The sequence below is a fragment of the Diceros bicornis genome, chromosome 34, assembly GCF_020826845.1.
Source record: "Diceros bicornis minor isolate mBicDic1 chromosome 34, mDicBic1.mat.cur, whole genome shotgun sequence".
In the NCBI taxonomy this organism is placed as follows: Eukaryota; Metazoa; Chordata; class Mammalia; order Perissodactyla; family Rhinocerotidae; genus Diceros; species Diceros bicornis.
This window is the reverse complement of record NC_080773.1, coordinates 19,589,723-19,607,021: the sequence shown is the minus strand read 5'-3', so window position 1 is coordinate 19,607,021 and position 17,299 is coordinate 19,589,723. Positions and strand designations below refer to the sequence as shown.

Here is a 17,299-nt window from a genome sequence, read left to right as displayed (position 1 = left end):
TGACCACTCCCCCGTGCGGCCCGCCAGCCCTCAACAGCCTGACGGGCGAGTTCAAGGGGAAGTACTACCCTCTGAAGAGCATGACAGAGCAGGAGCAGCAGCAGCTGATCGACGACCACTTCCTGTTCGACAAGCCCGTGTCCCCGCTGCTGCTGGCCTCAGGCATGGCCCGAGACTGGCCCGACGCCCGCGGCATCTGGTGAGGCCCCGCTGCCCCAGGACCACCCCCTGCAACCCCTTCTAGTCCCCCCATGACCCTCCTCACTCCTCCACCAGAGTCATACAAATATGATGTTTTCCAAGTGCCCCCCAAATGATCTTGCCTCCCCTGCCCACCTTCCCTGGGGTCTGTGTGTCACATTTGGGGAAACCTGGACCCGAGGGGTGGCAGTTAGGAACTCAGACTTGAGCCAGACTCCCCAGGTTCAAATCCCAGGGCTGCCACTTACAAGCTGTGTGACCTTGGGCACATTATTTAATGTTTCTCTGCCCCAGTTTCCTCCTCTATAAAATGGAGATCACGATAATTCATAGCTGAGGATTAAATGAGTTAACTTATGTAATGCATTGGAAACAGTGCCTGGTATCCAGTAAGCGCTCAGTACATCTTGGCTGTTAGGATGATCTTTATCACTAACTATTGTTGCTCGTTAGGCTTTCCGTGAATCTTAGAATCCCCGATTCGGAGAGTCAGATTTAAAAAGTTTTCCAGAATTTAGGTTTCAAATGATTTGGAGAGTTTGGGTTCTAAGATTTACACATTGGATGATTCTAAGCTTTTAAATATTTTTAGGTTCTCAGACTCCACTCATTTCAGATTCTGTGATTCATGGTTTCCAGATCTAAAGTTTTATGATTCTAAGACTCTGTTTCTGAGACGTCACAATGTGATGATAGGATTCTCCGGTCCTGAGACCAGACGTAGGATTTCCAAGATTTATCAATTCTGATTCCAGGCTTCTATTTTTCAAAGATTCTGAGATTCTAAGAATCAAAGACTTAAGACCCTAAAAGCCCTTGATCTCGGGATTCGAGCTTTCACAGACCCCCGGGTCGTTAGTGTGTGCAGGTGTAAGCTTCTACGGTTTGGAAGAAGCCGATGCCACCCGCTCCTGCCCCGCAGGCCCGCTGCCCGCTAGCGGGGGTATGTGTTTGCGAGAGCGGGGAATGGGGTTCCCGCGGAGCTGATTCCGCGGCCTCTTGCTGCGCCCCACCCTAGGCACAATGACAACAAGAGCTTCCTGGTGTGGGTGAACGAGGAGGACCACCTCCGAGTCATCTCCATGGAGAAAGGGGGCAACATGAAGGAGGTTTTCCGCCGCTTCTGCGTGGGGCTGCAGAAGGTGGGCGCCCGCCCCTCGAGGCTGACTTCTGACTCCACCCTGAGCGCCCCACCCGCTTCCCAAAGGCCCCGCCCCTCGGACTCCAGCTCCTCCTTGTGCCCAAGCCCCGCCCCTCGCACCCGCCCCACCCACTTTCCAAGGCCCCGCCCCCTGGGAACATGGCTCCACCCCTGTGCTCAAGCCCCGCCCCTAAGAACCTGCCTCCAAAGCGGATTCGGAATCTGCCACTGTCCGTGTCCCCGGGCCCCTCCGCTCAGAATCTCATCCCTCCCGGTTTCCAGCCCCGCCCCCTCGGAACCCCGCCGCCACCCACATACATTCTCACGCCCTGTCCCTCCGAACCCCGTCCCAGTTGCGGGCGTGTTTGGGGGCGCCCGCCGGCGCTGACCCCTGGTCCTCTCCCCCTACCTCAGATTGAGGAGATCTTCAAGAAAGCCGGCCACCCCTTCATGTGGAACGAGCACCTGGGCTACGTGCTCACCTGCCCATCCAACCTGGGCACCGGGCTGCGTGGAGGCGTGCACGTGAAGCTGGCGCACCTGAGCAAGCACCCCAAGTTCGAAGAGATCCTCACCCGTCTGCGCCTGCAGAAACGCGGCACAGGTGCGGCCCCGCATCCCCCCTGCGGCGGCGGACGCGAGAGGGGGCATCCCAGAGGGCTCTGGGGGTCGGCGAGGCTGCCCTTCTGTGAGCCTCAGTTTCTTCCTCTACAAATGGACATCGGCAGGCCTTATCTCATAGGAGTCAATGTAACATCATCATGGTTATATAATATACATTGTGTATGTCTCCCGCCCCCTGGGGGCCTCAGTTTCCCACCTGTAAAGGGGAGGATGGTCCTGGCTCCAGAGCTGCTCTTACCCACCATGCTACATTTTCTTCTCGGATGGTTGAGGGGTGAGGAACCTAAAGCCGGAGATGTGGGCCCACGAATAGACAGACACCCAGGGGGCTTTGAGTGCACTCATCCTGTTACACAGTAGGCGCTCAATACATGCGGCTGTCGCGTCGGCACGGGGACCGCGTCCCGGGCCGCGCTCCGGCACCTCTGCGTCCTCCTCACGCCCCCGCCTCCTGTTCCCGCAGGGGGCGTGGACACGGCCGCCGTGGGCTCGGTGTTCGACGTGTCCAACGCCGATCGGCTGGGCTCGTCCGAGGTGGAACAGGTGCAGCTGGTGGTGGACGGCGTGAAGCTCATGGTGGAGATGGAGAAGAAGCTGGAAAAGGGCCAGTCCATCGACGACATGATCCCCGCCCAGAAGTAGGCGCCCAGCCCGCCCGCCGCCCTCTGCTGGAGCCCCAGCCCGAGGGAGGAGCCGGCGCCCCGGAGGCCCGCCCCTTCACCCCTTGCCCCGCCCCTTTCCTCCGGAGGCCCAATCAGGGGTCGGTCCACCGGGGGCTCCATCCACCCTTCTCGGAGTTCCGATTCCAACCACAGTTCCAACCAATGGGCTCCATCCTCTGGGTTCTGGCCAATGAGAACCCTCCCTCGCGCCCTCTCCTTTTCCGGAGCTCCGCCCACCACCTGGAGCTCTGGCTGATGCAGAGGTGCCCAGCACATCTGGGGCTGATGCTTTCTCTCCACTCAAAGCAACAAATAAAAGCAATGGTGGCCTTAGCTTTGTGTGCGATGGTTATTGAGGGACGAGGAGGAGGGACTTTTGCAAGTGGCCGCTGTGTGACTTCGAAGTGGTTTGCCCTCTCTTGGCATGTACTAGGCATGTTTCAGCCCATCTCTAAAATGAGGCAAAGTTAGGGTACAGGGGCTAAAGCAAAAATTATAAGGCTCCATGGGGAATCTGAGACCCAGAGAGGTGTGGCCCAGTGTCACATAGCCAAGCTTGGGCCCTTCCCAACCTGGGCTCCCAATCACTCATGCTCAGATCTCTAACACAGGGGTCACGCCAGGGAGAAATGCAGACCAAACAAAATCTCTGAGACTGGAACGTGGCCCGCGGGCCTCCAGTTTGAGACCTCCCATGCATCTCCTCACATATACCTCATTATGCTTTTCATTAGCCTCCTTCTCTGCCGTCTGACTTCAGCCCTCTATAGCTGCTACCAGTCTTTTCAACTTCCCTAACTTTGCTCAAGAACCTGCCATGGCTCCCCATATCTCCTAGAACGCACCCCTATTATTTGCGATGCTTCAAGGTCAAACTGAAACGCCTACCACTTGCTGAAGACTCATTTTTCCAGTTGTGTCGCCATTATTCCTGTATATACTCACTCTCTCCTTACCCCCTGCAACTCCCACCTTAATGTCTTTGCCCAAGCTGCTTCCTCCTCCAGACTGGGGCTTGGGGCAGAGCATCCCGGTGAAGTCTTTAGGGGTGGGCCTTTGGAGAGCTTGGTCCCAGGAAGGAGCAGGAAGGGGCCGTGGGGGGAGTGGAAGGAGCAGGTAATAGAAGTCAACAAGAATCTGAACATGTATTGGGTGTTGGCCACGTCAATCACCGTTATTCCATCCAATAGGCTGAGGCCTCCACGAGCAGGGGCGGAGGGTGGGCCCAAAAAGAGACACAGGTTTCAGAAGGAAATGTGCGGCAGAATAAAGAGGACAGAGCCCTCAGGAAGCTGGAGGAAGCACTTTTTCAAACCTTAAGTCACACACGTAAAGAGCTCTTAGAGATCAGGAAGTCTACTCTCCGTTGGACCGAGGGGAATCTGAGACCCAGGGATGTCCCCAAGAGCCCCCGGAGAGTTACTCAAACAGGAAGAAGAGACTCCAAAGGCCAAGGCAGGCAGGGCCTGTCAGACGTTGGGATGTCCTTTACAATATTGTCCCCAACTGAAGATGTCATCACTAATCCTAGCTCCACCCCCAGCCCACACAGACCACGAACACTCCAGCGGGACGGTCTGAGCCAGCCACAGCCGCAGTCCAGGCACCTATCAGCTACCACCCTTGTCCTGCCCATTTTGCCCCATAAGCCTGAAATACCCCTTCCCTCCTCACCTTCTGCCCTGCCCCGACCTCCTCCCTGCTCTTCTGACCTGTCTCTTTCCCTCCCTTTCCAGCACAAACCTGCCCCCCCGCCTCTCCCTTGCTGACAACCTCACCATGGCTCCCCAATGCCCTTGGAAGAAAGCCTAGGCCCCTCTCCACGACCTTCAAGGCTCTGCCAGCATCTCTAGCCTCACCTCTCAGTGGCTCTATACTCACCCTAAATCATATACCATTTGCTAAAGGATCTGCACTCTCTCTTGCTTTCCAGCCATTGTCCATGCTGTTCCCTCCACCTAGAACGCACACCCCTCCATCCTGCCACGTTTAGCTAGCTGCTCATCACTCGCCCAGTCACAGCTGAGCTGCTCCTCCTCCAGGAAGCCCTCCTTGGCTGGGCAGGTGCCCCCTCTGGACTTTCCCAGCCTCTGGGCTCCCCCATACCAGCCCTGTCCAGTGTAGATCATCACTGTGGATGTGCTGACTCTTCCAGTGGACTGTGAGCCCCGGAAGGGCAGGCCTGGGGCTGTCTTGGTCACCACCGTGTCTCCAGCACAGGCTGGGAATGGAGGAAGCGCCCAGAGATTGAGATTTCAAGACAGGGTGGAATAGCAGTGATTGACGTGGCCAACACCCACGCCTCCCACACCTCCTTTTTCTGCGCTCTCAACTAGAAACACCTCTTTCAGCACATCCCTTTTCTGGCTTCACTCATAAGACAGGAACGCGGTTCTGCCTCATGAAGAACACAAGACAAGTGTCCACCCTACCTGCTCCAAATGGGCAACTGAGTTTTGTCTAGGCTTTTTCCCTGCATACAACCCTCCCTGGCTCCCCAGTGCCCTCGGATGAAAGCCCAGCTTGCTCACTTTGGCCCAAAAGGTCCTGGGGAACAAGCCCTGCCCTCCTGTACTGCATGGCCCCTCCAATGCTTAAGTTGATTAAACTCCCATTTCCCTTCTCCTGCTCACACCTTGTCTCTCCTTGGGGACCCCTCTCTAAGTCCAGCTCTAGGTACAGGCCTGGCCACTCCGGAGTCACACCGGCTGGTTCAGGGACGATCACATGACTTCTCTGGGCCAATGAGAGTCTGTCTTGGGACTTTTGCTGGAAGTCGGCAATAAAGAACTTTCTGCTGCAGCAACTAAGCTGGAGGGATGAAAGCTTGGAACTGCTGGGGTCATCTCTGCCATCAGGGAGTGCCTACTGTAAGAACCTATCAGAATGAAACTCACACTGAAAAAAGCAGAGGCGAGATGGCCTGCTGCCTAGATCCAGCCATACCTGAAGTCAGGCACCTTTGGATTATTAAATAACATAAGCAAACAAATACATTTTTGCTTAAGAGTAGATGGATTATTAGTCCTAATACAGCATTTCTCTTGCTAAATCTCCACCCACCCCCAATATAGCAGCCACACTGAAATTACCGAGAGTTCTCTGAAGATAAACCATGCACTCCCAGCCTTTTGCCCAGGGCACACCCAACACTTGGTCAACTCCTATTCAACCTTCAAAGCCCAACTCTGGCATCAGTTCCACCAGAATGCCTTCCCCAACCCCCCCTTTCTTTTCTGGGCTCCACAAAGCAATGGTTTCTTTAGTGCTTGTGTCAGAACCCATGTCCCCCACAGACAGGGGCTCCTGTGTCTCCGTGTCCAGCACTGGGCCCGGCATGGAGTAGGCACCGGTCAATGACTGTTTATTGAATAAATGTGCTACTGGAGTAAGAAGTGGTTCAGAGTCCAGTATACCGTGGGTGGGCGTGTGAGTGGATGAACGGGGTCCGATATGGGAACTGGGGCCTCGTGGATGAGGCCGAGTTCTGTCCTGCCCTCTCCCACGGTCATCCTTGACCCTCACACCCCTCTGCTCCCATTCTGCAGATGAGAACGCCGAAGCTCAGAACGGAGAACCCACTGGCCCAAGGTCACACACCTCCTCTTCATCTCTCTTGTAGGAGAGGGCAGGGAAGGAAAACCCCGGGGTCAGCGTGAGGGAGGGGGACTCTCCTAAGTTTATTGGGCAACAGGCTGCAGGTGAGGGGGCCGACAGGAGGAGGGTGGGGGTGTAATAACTTAAAAACCGGAGGTGACAGCGGCAGCTCCTCGAGAGATCTCTGCAGAGGGGAGGGGTGGGGGTATTTACAAGGATTTGTACAAAGTGCCCCGCGCCAGCCTGCGGCAGGAAGGGGGGTTCGAGCACGAGGGGAGGGGGACGGGAAGGAATCTGCCTCTCGGACCCCCACGCCCAGCCCCCCCAATTCTCCAGTCTTTAGGCTCAGCAACTCTTCCTGCCTCTACCCAAGGCCTAATTCTTGAGCTGTCGGGAGGAATGGAAGAGTTTCCTCAGTTTCCCTTTCTGCCCCGGCCCTGCCCCCAAAGTCTCCTCAGGTGCCCCACGGCGGGGCGAGGGGGGACAGGACCGGCTGGAGGCTCCAGGAAGGTGCCAGCTCCCCCTGCTAAGCCCCCTCGCTCTTCTCTCCTGCCCAGCGGCCCCGGAGAACAGCCGAGGGGACAATCTCGGCCCCCAAATCGAATCCAGGGAAACTCAGGTGATGACAAAACGAGAGCGCCCTCCCCGACCCCTCTCCCTCCTGCGGAAGCGAAGGGGACGAGGCAGAGGAAGGGGAGGGGACCCGGGCCGCGGCGGCTCAGAGCTCGAGGTCGTTGGAGATGCGGGTGACGAGGGTGCGGAAGGCCAGGGCGGTGCCCGCCACGCGGCGGAAGAGGACCCCCCGCAGGCCCGGCCGGGGCAGCTGGCAGACCTCCACTTCGAAGTGGGACAGGGGCTCGGGCCCGCCCGCACCCCCGTGCAGGCAGGCCAGCAGGAACGGCTGGGGCTGGCGGCAGCGGCAGCGGGCGGCCGCGGTGGCCTGGCGCAGAGCCGCCATCAGGGCCTCGGGCGGGCGCGAGCTGGTCAGCTTCACACTCCAGGGGAATCGGAGCAGCCGGGGGGCGGTTTCCGCTTGATCCCAAGGTAGATGGCAACTGAGGGGGGAGAGATCAGGGTCAAAGGTGGGAGAGAAGAGGACGGTAACCCGTCTCCCCCTTTCACCCCAGTGACCGAGTATCAGCGGGACAGCTGGCTGCTCAGCTGGAAACTACATTTCCCAGCCTCCCTTGCGGCCAGGCGTGGCCGTGTCTCCAAATTCCAGGATGTGAGTGGAGGTGACATGCGCAACTCCACACCCATCACCTTGAGCTGGACTCGGCTGCAGCGTGAGCCAGCTTCCACTGTGAAGATGACCACAGGGCTCTAAAGGACGGGGATCCAACAACCTGGCCACGTGGTGCGTGTGAGAGAGAAATTTACTGCGGTGTGTAGTTTGGGGTCTCTGCTCCGATCTTGTTTCCTAACACATCCTTCTTCTGGTAACAATCACCTTTTTTGGAGGACCAGCCCTCCCCACTCCAGACCGCGGGTTTTCACCTAGAAGCAGTACTGTCCCCCAAGGGACAATGTGTCGGGATGGGAGCACCGCTGGCATTATTATGTTGGAGGGGAGGGATAGGAGACGATACATGTTCTTCAGCCCTGCACAACAAATAAATGTCCCGCCTAAACTACCAAAGGTGTCCCTCTTGAATGGGATCGCAGATTGAGTTTTTCTGGTTTAGGTGGGGCCAACTCTGCTCTCAGCTCCCAGGGTGAGCACGACTCTGTTCTGGCCAAAGAGCGCATTCCACCTCCTCTGTGATTGGTTCAAGGCTGAGCAGATGACCAGGTCTGACCAATCAGAGTCCTCCAGCCCTCTGACTACAGGCATTGGTTTAGGTATGGACACCTGACCCAGTTGCAGCCAATGAGAGTCAGTCCTGGGACTTTGTTGGATTTGCTGGGGAGGCTGTTTATTTCCACTGGGGTCTCTACACAGCGCTACCTGCTTTTGTAAATAAGGTTTTATTGGAACATAGTCATGCCCATTTGTTTTTGTATTGAATATGGCTGCTTTTGTGCTAATGGTTGAGCTGAATAGGGGTGACAGAGATTGTCCTGCCCAGGCATGGGGGTGGAAATGAGGGGAATCAGTGGGAGGAGGGCTAAGATGAGCAGAGGGGGGAATGAGGGGAGGTGCTGAGACAAGTGGGGTCCAACTCAGGGGAAGGGGAAGGGGCTGGTGTGGCAGTCAGGGGCAGGCACACGCACTCACCTTGTGACCTCAGGTCCCCCGATTCTCTCAGGTTCGTCTGTGACCCTAGGGGAAGGGAGGGGGCAGTGTCTAATCTGGACATAGGGAGCCCCTCCCCCAACCCACTGCTTCCAGGACTCTGGGCAGCCCTGCCTCAGCCCCGGTCCCTCCCCACTGGCTGGAGCTGGACTGGGGAGGGCTGGAAGTTGAGATCTGAGCTCTCTCTCCACGCCCAGAAGGGGCGCCCATTGTGAAATGGTTAGTGCAGGTCACAGGAAAGATATGGAAGAATTTGGAAGACACAAGAGAAAGGGGGTGGGCAGAAACACAAACACCTACATACAGAAAGACGTGGACACACACACACACACACACACACACCTCCCTCCTTCAGGCTTTGCTTCAATGACACCTCCTTAGTGGACCATGCCATTTAAAATTGCGTCCTCCCTCTCCACACCCCGACCCCCCTTCCCTGTCTATTTCTCTCCTTAGTACTTGTCACTATCTGATAGTCTATATATCTTATTTATTTATTGTTTACTGTCTGGGTCTCCTAGTAGAATGTCGGCTCTGCCTGGGCAGGGATTTTACACATTTTGTTCACGCACTACTCCAGAGCCCCGGATGGCACCAGGCACACAGTAGGTGCTCAGTGAATAATAATAGCAAACATTTATAAAGCATTTTCCAAGGCGACATTCTGAGCTCAGTCCATAGATCACCTCATTTAGCCCGCACGACAACCCTATGAGGAAGGTACTGTTATTACCATCCCCATTTTACAGAAGAGGAAAGTGAGGCCCAGAGAGGTTGAGTGACTTGCTCAACGGCACCCAGCGGAGCTGGGGTCTGAAACTCAAGAGTCCGGCTCCAGAGGCTGGATAATTGTTTATCAAAGGAGTGAGTAAATGAACGACATCCCACATACAGAACACCTCCCCGCTCCCAGAGCCCCCGTCCCCCCATGCCTGCACACACAGATGGGACATGCAGACAGGGAGGCAGAGCCAGGGAGAGTAGAGGGGGCCGGGACTTACTGATCTTGGATCCCTGGGGCAGAGAGGCGCCCGAAACACAGCGGTTAGAGTTCTGGCGTTTAGAGGGATCGAGGGTAACCCTGCAGCGTGAGGAGGCAGGTGAAGGGTGACAGAGGAGGAGGAAGAGAAGGAGATGTGGGGGCACAGGAGGCAGAGCAGAGGAGAAGACAGGTTAGGCCCCATCAGCCCCCCATCCCACTCCCCACACCCCGTGTCCCATGAGGCTCACCTTCGGGTCAGTTTGGAGGTTAGCTTGGTGAAGAGGTTGGTGGTGGGGCGGGGTCGCCCGGTGGGCAGGGGCGTGGCCTCGTGGGCCAGCGTGGGAGAGGCGGGGGGCCCATTCTGCACGCCCCCACCTCCCCCGCCCCCTGCCCGCCTGTCCCGGACCTGGCCACCGTGGAAGGTACTGCGGATGGTGGAGCCGCGTGCCAGGCGGCTCCGCTCCCCCGATGGGGGAGCCAGGCTGTGACTGGAGGGGGAGGCGGGGGGCACCCGTGGGGTACCCGAGCTGTGGGCAGAGACGGACAAGTCAGAGTGGGGCCTTGAGGCAGGTCAAGGCCCCAGTCCCTCTGATTCTTCACTGTCCTATCCTGAGACCAGACCTCAACCAACCTAGAGCTCAGAGACAGGGCTGCCAGGTACGGTTGTGCGGGCTGTGTACTAGACAACCCTAGTATTATTTTACCAACTTCTCTCCCCTCTTAAGTCACCCCTCCTCCAAACTGTCCTTTCTTCAAACTCTACGCCCTCCCAATTGTCCCCATCCCAACCCTCCTCTCTCCAAACGCAGCAATAAATAGATTCAAATACATTTTTGGATGAATCTCTTAACTATTTGCCATCCAAATCTCAGGACCAAATCAACTCTGCAAACACTTTGCTATCTGAACTTTCGTTATTCAAATTCAGAAAAGGAATAGATGTGAACGTCAAGGGTACCTATATTCATTATGACAATTTTTCGACACGTGAAAATAAAGAGGAAGAGACTTTCTTCCTAACTTTCTCAAGATGCTCTGTGGACAGTGGTAGCTCCACTGTCCCAAGACCCTCCTCCAACCCCTCTGGCCCTTCCAGTCCTGACAATAGGGGCCAGACCTCCAATTTCTATTCTTCCAGCCACCCCAGGACCATCCTGGATCTCAAAGAGGGAAGCTTGACTGTGTCAGATGCCTCCACCTCTCCCCCAGAATCCATCATCCTTGTTTTACTCTTAGTAACCAAACCTCTAAGAGCATGAGCACTGCACATTGCCACCCAGCCAGAGACTACACTTCCCAGCCTGCTTTGCAGCTAGGGGTGGTCATGTGACTATGTTCTAGCCAATGGGATACAAGCAGAAGTGCTTTGTACCATTTCTGGGTCATGCCTCTAAAAAGAAGGCAGTTTGCACTCCACTCTCCTTCCACCCCTCTTGCTGGTTGGGAAATGGTGGCATCTGACGTAGCAGCCTCAGACTCAGAGCTGGAGCCTCATGCTGAGACTGGCAGAATCAACCTGGGCCCTTGGAGGACCCCACCCGCCTACCTCTGGCTGGTTACATCACAGAGGACTAAACCTCCATCCCATTGAAGCCACTGTACCTGGGGTCTCTTTGTTACAGCAGCTGAGTCTATAATCCAACTATACACCATCTGTTGACCGGAACTGGAAGGCCATGCCTTACAGCAGTTACAAATACAGATTCTGGAGTCAGTCTGGGAATCTTTGCTCCTTATCAGCTGTGTGGCCTTGGGCAAGTTACTTAACCTCTCTGTGCCTCCTTTCCTCAGCTGTAAAACGGAGACACCACGATCTACCTCACAGAGCTGTCAGGGGCATTCAACCAGCCAATATGCAGAGGCCTGGCACATGATAACTACTTGACGAATGTCAGCTATTACTATTTTTATTTAATAACCACAAAAAAAGCTCTTAGGCATGGAATGCCTACTATGTCTCAGATCCTGTGCCAGGTACAGGACACACTTGATCTCCACTGGGTCCCTCTAAGGGGGCCCGGAGGCAGAGAACCTCAGCCCCATCTTACAGAGGCGGAAACAGAGGCTCAGAGACTTGTCGAAGGTAATCCTGCTAGCTGAGCGCAGAGGCAAGATTTGGAACCCAGAGCTGAATAGCCACAGATTCCCTGTCTCCATCACTCCATCTCTCTGCCTCCCTTTATCAGGTGTCTCCCAGAGTGCACCTCGGCATCACGCCCTACAGTCCTGGCAGGTGAGTGTGGCATTATCCAGAAGCCTGCCCCCCTCCTGGACTTGAACTGTGCTATGAACTAATTCCTTCTCTTTTTAGGCTCCAGCCCGTCTGCACTGGTTTCCCTCACTTCCCAGCTGACAGAGACCGAAGAGACTCAGGCAAAGAAGTTTGAAAACCAGCCAACCAGAGGATGCTGAAGCTGTGCCATTCTGGGGCTTCTCTCAAGTTCTAAAAATGGATCATTCAAAAAAAAAAAATCAACTCAGGTTCCCAAGGCTGGTGGGTGGAGAACAGGGCAGACTGGTTTCCTGGTGTTGATGACTAATTAATTAAGGGGGGAGGATTTCCAGGGGCGTCTGGGAGGGGGAGGATGTGGGTAGATTCTGGCAAGAGCAGGGCAGACACATACATGCCCCAGTCCCCCCCATGGCACCCCTCCCCAGTGTCTATCGTCTTAGATCAAGGGGGGTCCTGCTCACCTACACCCTGCTCCCCACCCCGCCCCCCACTGCTGCCTCCTCTCTGTACCTGTTCTCTTTGCCATTTGGCAACAGCGACGGACGCTCAGCCCCCGGCCGTTCTGTGCAGACGTAGGTGTTCCTGCGGGTCATCATGCTGGGTGGGAGGTTGTTCTGCAGGAGACATGCCAGGAGGGGAGTGAGGGGGCGAAGGGACACCCCTAACTCCCCCTTTTTACGCTCTCTGGCCTCCCTCATTATGAATGAGGCAGTGGCCTGCGTGTGAACCGAGAGTGAGCAGCCCTCCGGGCCATGGGGCCCAACGGTGTGGCCCATTAATGGGCCATCCCAGCAATGTCAGCTGAGTCACAGGAGGCCACGGGAGCCGAGAGGAGAGCGGGTCATGGAAGGCTTCCAGGAGGCAGCCTTGTCCCCCTCTCCTCTCCCAGCTCTACCCCACTTTGGTACAGTTTAGCCACATCACACTTTTTTTTTTTTTTTTGCCGAAAAAGATTCACGCTGAGCTAACATCTGTGCTAATCTTCCTCTATTTTGTATGTGGGTTGCCGCCACAGCATGGCTGATGAGTGGTGTAGGTCCGTGCCCAGGAATCGAACCCAGGCCGCCGAAGCAGAGGGTGCCAAACTTAACCACTAGACCATGGGGCCAGCCCCCAAACTTTGTCTAACATACTCATTCATGCCACATTTTGTCTCTCCTCTTAGCCTTTGCACATGCTGTCTCATCCTACCTCCCTCCTCTGTATCTTTCAGGTGTCAGTTCATCATATACCCCACTCTCCGTCCCAGGCTGAGTCAGGGGCCTCCTCTGGGCTCTCCACTGCAGCCTAGATCATTTGCATTGTCAGTGTCTGTTCACATATACGTCCCCACCCCGGACTGGACTGGGAGCTCTCTGAGGACAGGGAACGTCACACCAGGACTATGTCGCCTCATAAAATATGCTGGGAAGTGGTCCCTCTTTTTCTATCCTCTGGAAGTTTGTCTAAAATCGGTAATACATCTTCTTTCACTATTTCCAAGAATTCCACCAGTTAGAGCTACCTGGGCCTGGAATTTTCTTTACAGGCAAGTTTTAAATTTTGGAGTCAATTTAACAAGAGTATAAGACTGTTCAGGTTTTCTATTTCTTCTCATGTCAGTTTTGGTAAACTGTGTTTTTAAAGACATCTGTCCATTTTATCAAAGTTGTCAAATTTATTGGCATAAAATCATTCCTAATACCTTCTTATTTGCTTTTTCTGTCAGAACATAGTTCTCGTTTTCATTTCTGATATTAGTAATTCATGTTTGCTGTCTGTTTTTCTTAATCAGTTTTGCTAGGGGTCCACTGATTTTATTCATCTTTTCAAGAACCGGCTTTTGGCTTTGGCAATTTTCTCTAGAATACATCTGTTTTCTTCTTTATTGATTTTTTTTATTATTTCCTTCCTTCTACTTCTTTTGGGGCTAATTTGCTGTTCCTCTTCTAGCTTCTCAAGGTGTGGGTTTATTTTAACAATAACAATAGCTCTCATTCATGGAGTGCTTACTGAGCCAGACACTCTGTGAAGTACTTTATGTACAAGATCTCACAAGACCCTCACAACAACCCAAGTTCTCTGATGAGCCCATTTCACAGGATGCAACATTGAAGCTCAGAGAGGTGAAGTCACTTGCTCAAGGTCACATAGCTCATCAATGTAATCAAACTCACACTCTTCTCTGTGGCTGCAGAGTCCTGATCACTTTCCTGTACCTTGCCTCGACCCTTGTCTCCCGAGGTTAAGGCTATTTTGGTTCCATCAACCTCCCATTCTAGAGAGCTGCAGAAGCAGGAAAGCCAAAGACTACATTTCCCAGACTCTGCAGCTCAGGGTCTGCACATACATGGCTTCTGCCAATCTTTGCATTCATGAAGATTTGGAAGGTGGAGATGGGGTGGCAGGCACCTTCCTGTGCCCTTTGACTTCAGCTCACACAGGCAAGGTCACGAGATGAGGGTCTTTGCTTCAGCGGGGTCCCTGTGCCTGTTCTCCCAGCCTCTGGGCGTCAAGGGGCCCTGCTGGTGGAGGATGGAGTCTCTGAGTCTTGGACGGCAGCCGTGACCACGTGTTCTTGAATTTCACGGTGCTGGAGGTGGCCTCAGGGTGGCAGCTCCCTTGGTGGGTGAGTTCTGCTGTGTCGACGTGTCATTCCTGTGGGTCTTGTGTGCTGTCTGCTCCTCCGGTGCTCCCTACAATTCTGTAAGCGCCTAATTCCCTGTATTAAATCCTTCCTGCTAAAGCAAGTACAGTCCTTCCTTCCGACATGATGCTAACTTATACCCTAGCATCAGGTAGAAGTTCAAGCAAACAGCACTCAATAAATGTCTGTTGAATGAATGAATGAATGGCTGTAGCAAGGGGTCCTGCGTGCTGGTCTGGGGAACATGACGGGGAACAGCAGGGTGTGAAAAATGTGAACCAGGTGGCGTCTGCAGGTCGGGCCACGGGTGGTGGCACCCCCAGCCCGGCCCCCGCACCCTGGCCACTCACAGGGGTGCTCGTGCTGTCCTTCCGCCGCTCTGGGATCTCTGCCTTGTTGGGGTTGTGGGCGCTGCTGACCATGGGGCTGGAGGGGGGCAGCCCTCGGCTCCCGCTGCCCGCCGCGCTGCAGCTCGCCTTCCGGCCTGGCAGGCGCTCCTCCTTCAGCTCCGTCTCCCCCGTGCTGGTCGGGCTGCGCTTGGGGTGCAGGGGGGCGGGGGATGGGCCACCTGGTGGAGGGAGGGGACAGTGAGGGCTGGCATCACCTGGAAAAGCCAGGACCTACTCTGGGTGATCCTTGGGACCTTAGAATTCCTCGCACAGGCTACGATCTCTGTGTAGGCCATTCTGACTATATCTGTGCAAATGACACACACACATACACTGACCCAGAAACTCCACATAAATGACACGATGCACGGACAGGTTATTCATTGCGTCATTCTTTTTTTCAGGCCAAAAGATTGGGAACAGCCTAAATGCCCGTTAATAAGGGAACAGCTTAATAAATCAAGATATTTCCACACGATGGAATACTACGCAGCTATAAAAAATAACGAGGAAGGTCCTTATGTACCAATATGGAATGATCATCAAGCTAGACTGTAAAGCAGAAAAGGCAAGGTGTGAGGCCTACGGTGTGCTGTATAAAAATGGGGATAATGTATATCTATATGTATCTATTTATCTGCATTATTTGTTTATATATGAATACCTCCAATAGATTATCATTTGTATTAAAAGTGGAGAACATTTTCTTTAAAATATATTAATATAAGAATATTATATTTATGTATCTTTATATATCTCTTTTCTTTTTCTCTTTCTCCTTTTCACATCTATCTCTTTATATATTTATGTATAAATAAAATCTCTCCAAAAGAATCCATATAAAACCAGTAACAGTGGCTGCCTCCAAGGAGAGCTGGTGGCTGGGAGAAATGTGTAGGACGGAGACTTTTTTACTGTCTACCTTCTTCCCTACCAAATTTTAAGGACATGACTGTATTAGTTTCAAAAACAAATCTGGTCCTTTAGAATATCTTTGGAATTTACGGTCTTAGAACCAGGGGGTTAAATGTGTAGAACTTCAAACAGTCAGAACTTCTGTGTGTGAAATTCTCAGGAAAGCTAATGCTTGAAAGTCCCAGAACCACAATAGGCTGAGAGCTCTACAAGGACCGACAGGGGGCCCATCAACAATCCTTCACCCCAGAACCCCTGGGACCTAGACAGTCTCCATGTGGGCATTTAAAAGGTTACCACGTTCTAACCATAGGATGTTGGAGTCCCAAGCTTCTTAGGGACTTGAAGTCCCACCCTCGAGTAAAGAACTCTACCCCTGCAGAGAAGTGGGGCTGCAAAAACAACGGAGAGCTGGAAACACTCTGGCAATTCCTCACAACGTTAAACAGAGTTATCACGTGACCCTGCGATTGCACTCCTAGGTAAATGCCCAAGAGAAATGAAAACATACGCTCACACAAAAACCCGTACAGACATGTTCACAGCAGCACTATTCACAATAGCCAAGATGGAAACAACCCAAATATCCATCAGCTAATGAACGGATAAACAGCCGGTATATCCATGTGTATTCACACAATGGAATATTACTTGGCAATGAAAAGGAATCAAGGACTGGTCCAGGCCACAACATGGATAGACTTTGAAAACATGCTAAGCAAAAGAAGCCAGACACAAAAGGCCACATGGTGCATGATTCTATTTATATGAAATGTCCAGAATAGGGAAATCTATAGAGACAGGAAATAGACTAGTAATTGTCAGGGGCTGGGGGTTAGGGTGGATGGGGGATTGGGGGTCAATGGCTAAGGGTTGTGTAGTTTCTTTCTGGGGTCTTGAAAATGTTCTAAAGTTGACTGTGGTGATGGATGCACAGCTCTGTAAATATACCAACACCACTGAGCTGTACACTTTAAATGGGTGAATTGTATGGTATGTGAATGATATCTCAATAAAAAATAGTGCAGAGGATTAATATTTGATGAAGGTGTAGGTAAGAGACCTCTTGGAAGTTTCCACGCCTAATTTGTGGTGGTGGTGACGGTGTCTATTTATTTTCTGCAGGCGATGAGATATCTGTCAGTTGCAGAACGTGGAGTACAATTAGGTGTCTGCCCAGCCCCTTTCCACTAGTAAGGGCCTCCCCTCATCTCAGTGTGGAGGAGAGGCCAGAGGGCAAGCTCTCAGCACGCACTTTGTACAATGTGTCCTCCTGCATCCTAGTCGAAATGGATTAATCCCAACTGGACCCTGCTATCAGAGTTCCATCCCTGACAAGTGGACCAAAGAGATTCCAGCTGCCATTTGGGCTGGTCTCTAAAACTGAGATGGAAGGAGCTGAGAGATTGGGAAAAAGATCAGGTGAGATAAGTAAGAGAGAAAGGAAAAAACCAGACAGGCAGAGAGGAAGCAAGACACAAGAGTGTCTGCTCTGGGTCTGGCTGCCTTTCCAGTTTCTAATCCCTTCCTGAGCCTGGCTGGCTCCAAGTCCCATGCAATGCCCCTGCTCCTTTATAAGAAATTCCTCCCTTTACTGCAGTTGGCTTGAGCGGGTTTCTGTTGCTTGCAGCCTGAGAACTCTGACGTGACGCAGGTCTGAGGCACTGGGGCCGGAGACGGTGTGTGAGGGCGT

The 17,299-nt window shown here is 53.4% G+C and overlaps 2 protein-coding genes across 4 annotated transcripts in view; one reads left to right on the top strand and one right to left on the bottom strand.

Annotated features, from left to right (window-relative positions):
* The window catches only part of CKM (creatine kinase, M-type), a 6,913-nt gene extending 4,192 nt beyond the window's left edge, over positions 1–2,721 (top strand). For both annotated transcript variants that reach the window (XM_058529578.1, XM_058529577.1), the window contains exons 4-7: positions 28–199; positions 1,220–1,343; positions 1,757–1,946; positions 2,430–2,721. In XM_058529578.1, coding sequence (XP_058385561.1) covers positions 28–199; positions 1,220–1,343; positions 1,757–1,946; positions 2,430–2,608 — 665 coding nt within the window. In that variant the 3' untranslated portion in view covers positions 2,609–2,721. The remainder of the gene's footprint in view (positions 1–27; positions 200–1,219; positions 1,344–1,756; positions 1,947–2,429) is intronic.
* Positions 2,722–6,287: 3,566 nt separating this feature from the next.
* MARK4 (microtubule affinity regulating kinase 4) overlaps positions 6,288–17,299 on the bottom strand; it is a 28,790-nt gene continuing 17,778 nt past the window's right edge. The window contains exons 13-18 of one of the 2 annotated variants that reach the window (XM_058529576.1): positions 14,653–14,870; positions 12,187–12,290; positions 9,692–9,970; positions 9,463–9,542; positions 8,444–8,488; positions 7,216–7,280 (exon numbers count right to left, since the gene is read on the bottom strand). In XM_058529576.1, coding sequence (XP_058385559.1) covers positions 7,216–7,280; positions 8,444–8,488; positions 9,463–9,542; positions 9,692–9,970; positions 12,187–12,290; positions 14,653–14,870 — 791 coding nt within the window. Of the gene's footprint in view, positions 7,281–8,443; positions 8,489–9,462; positions 9,543–9,691; positions 9,971–12,186; positions 12,291–14,652; positions 14,871–17,299 lie in introns of both variants that reach the window. The other variant, XM_058529575.1, reaches the window with a different exon arrangement.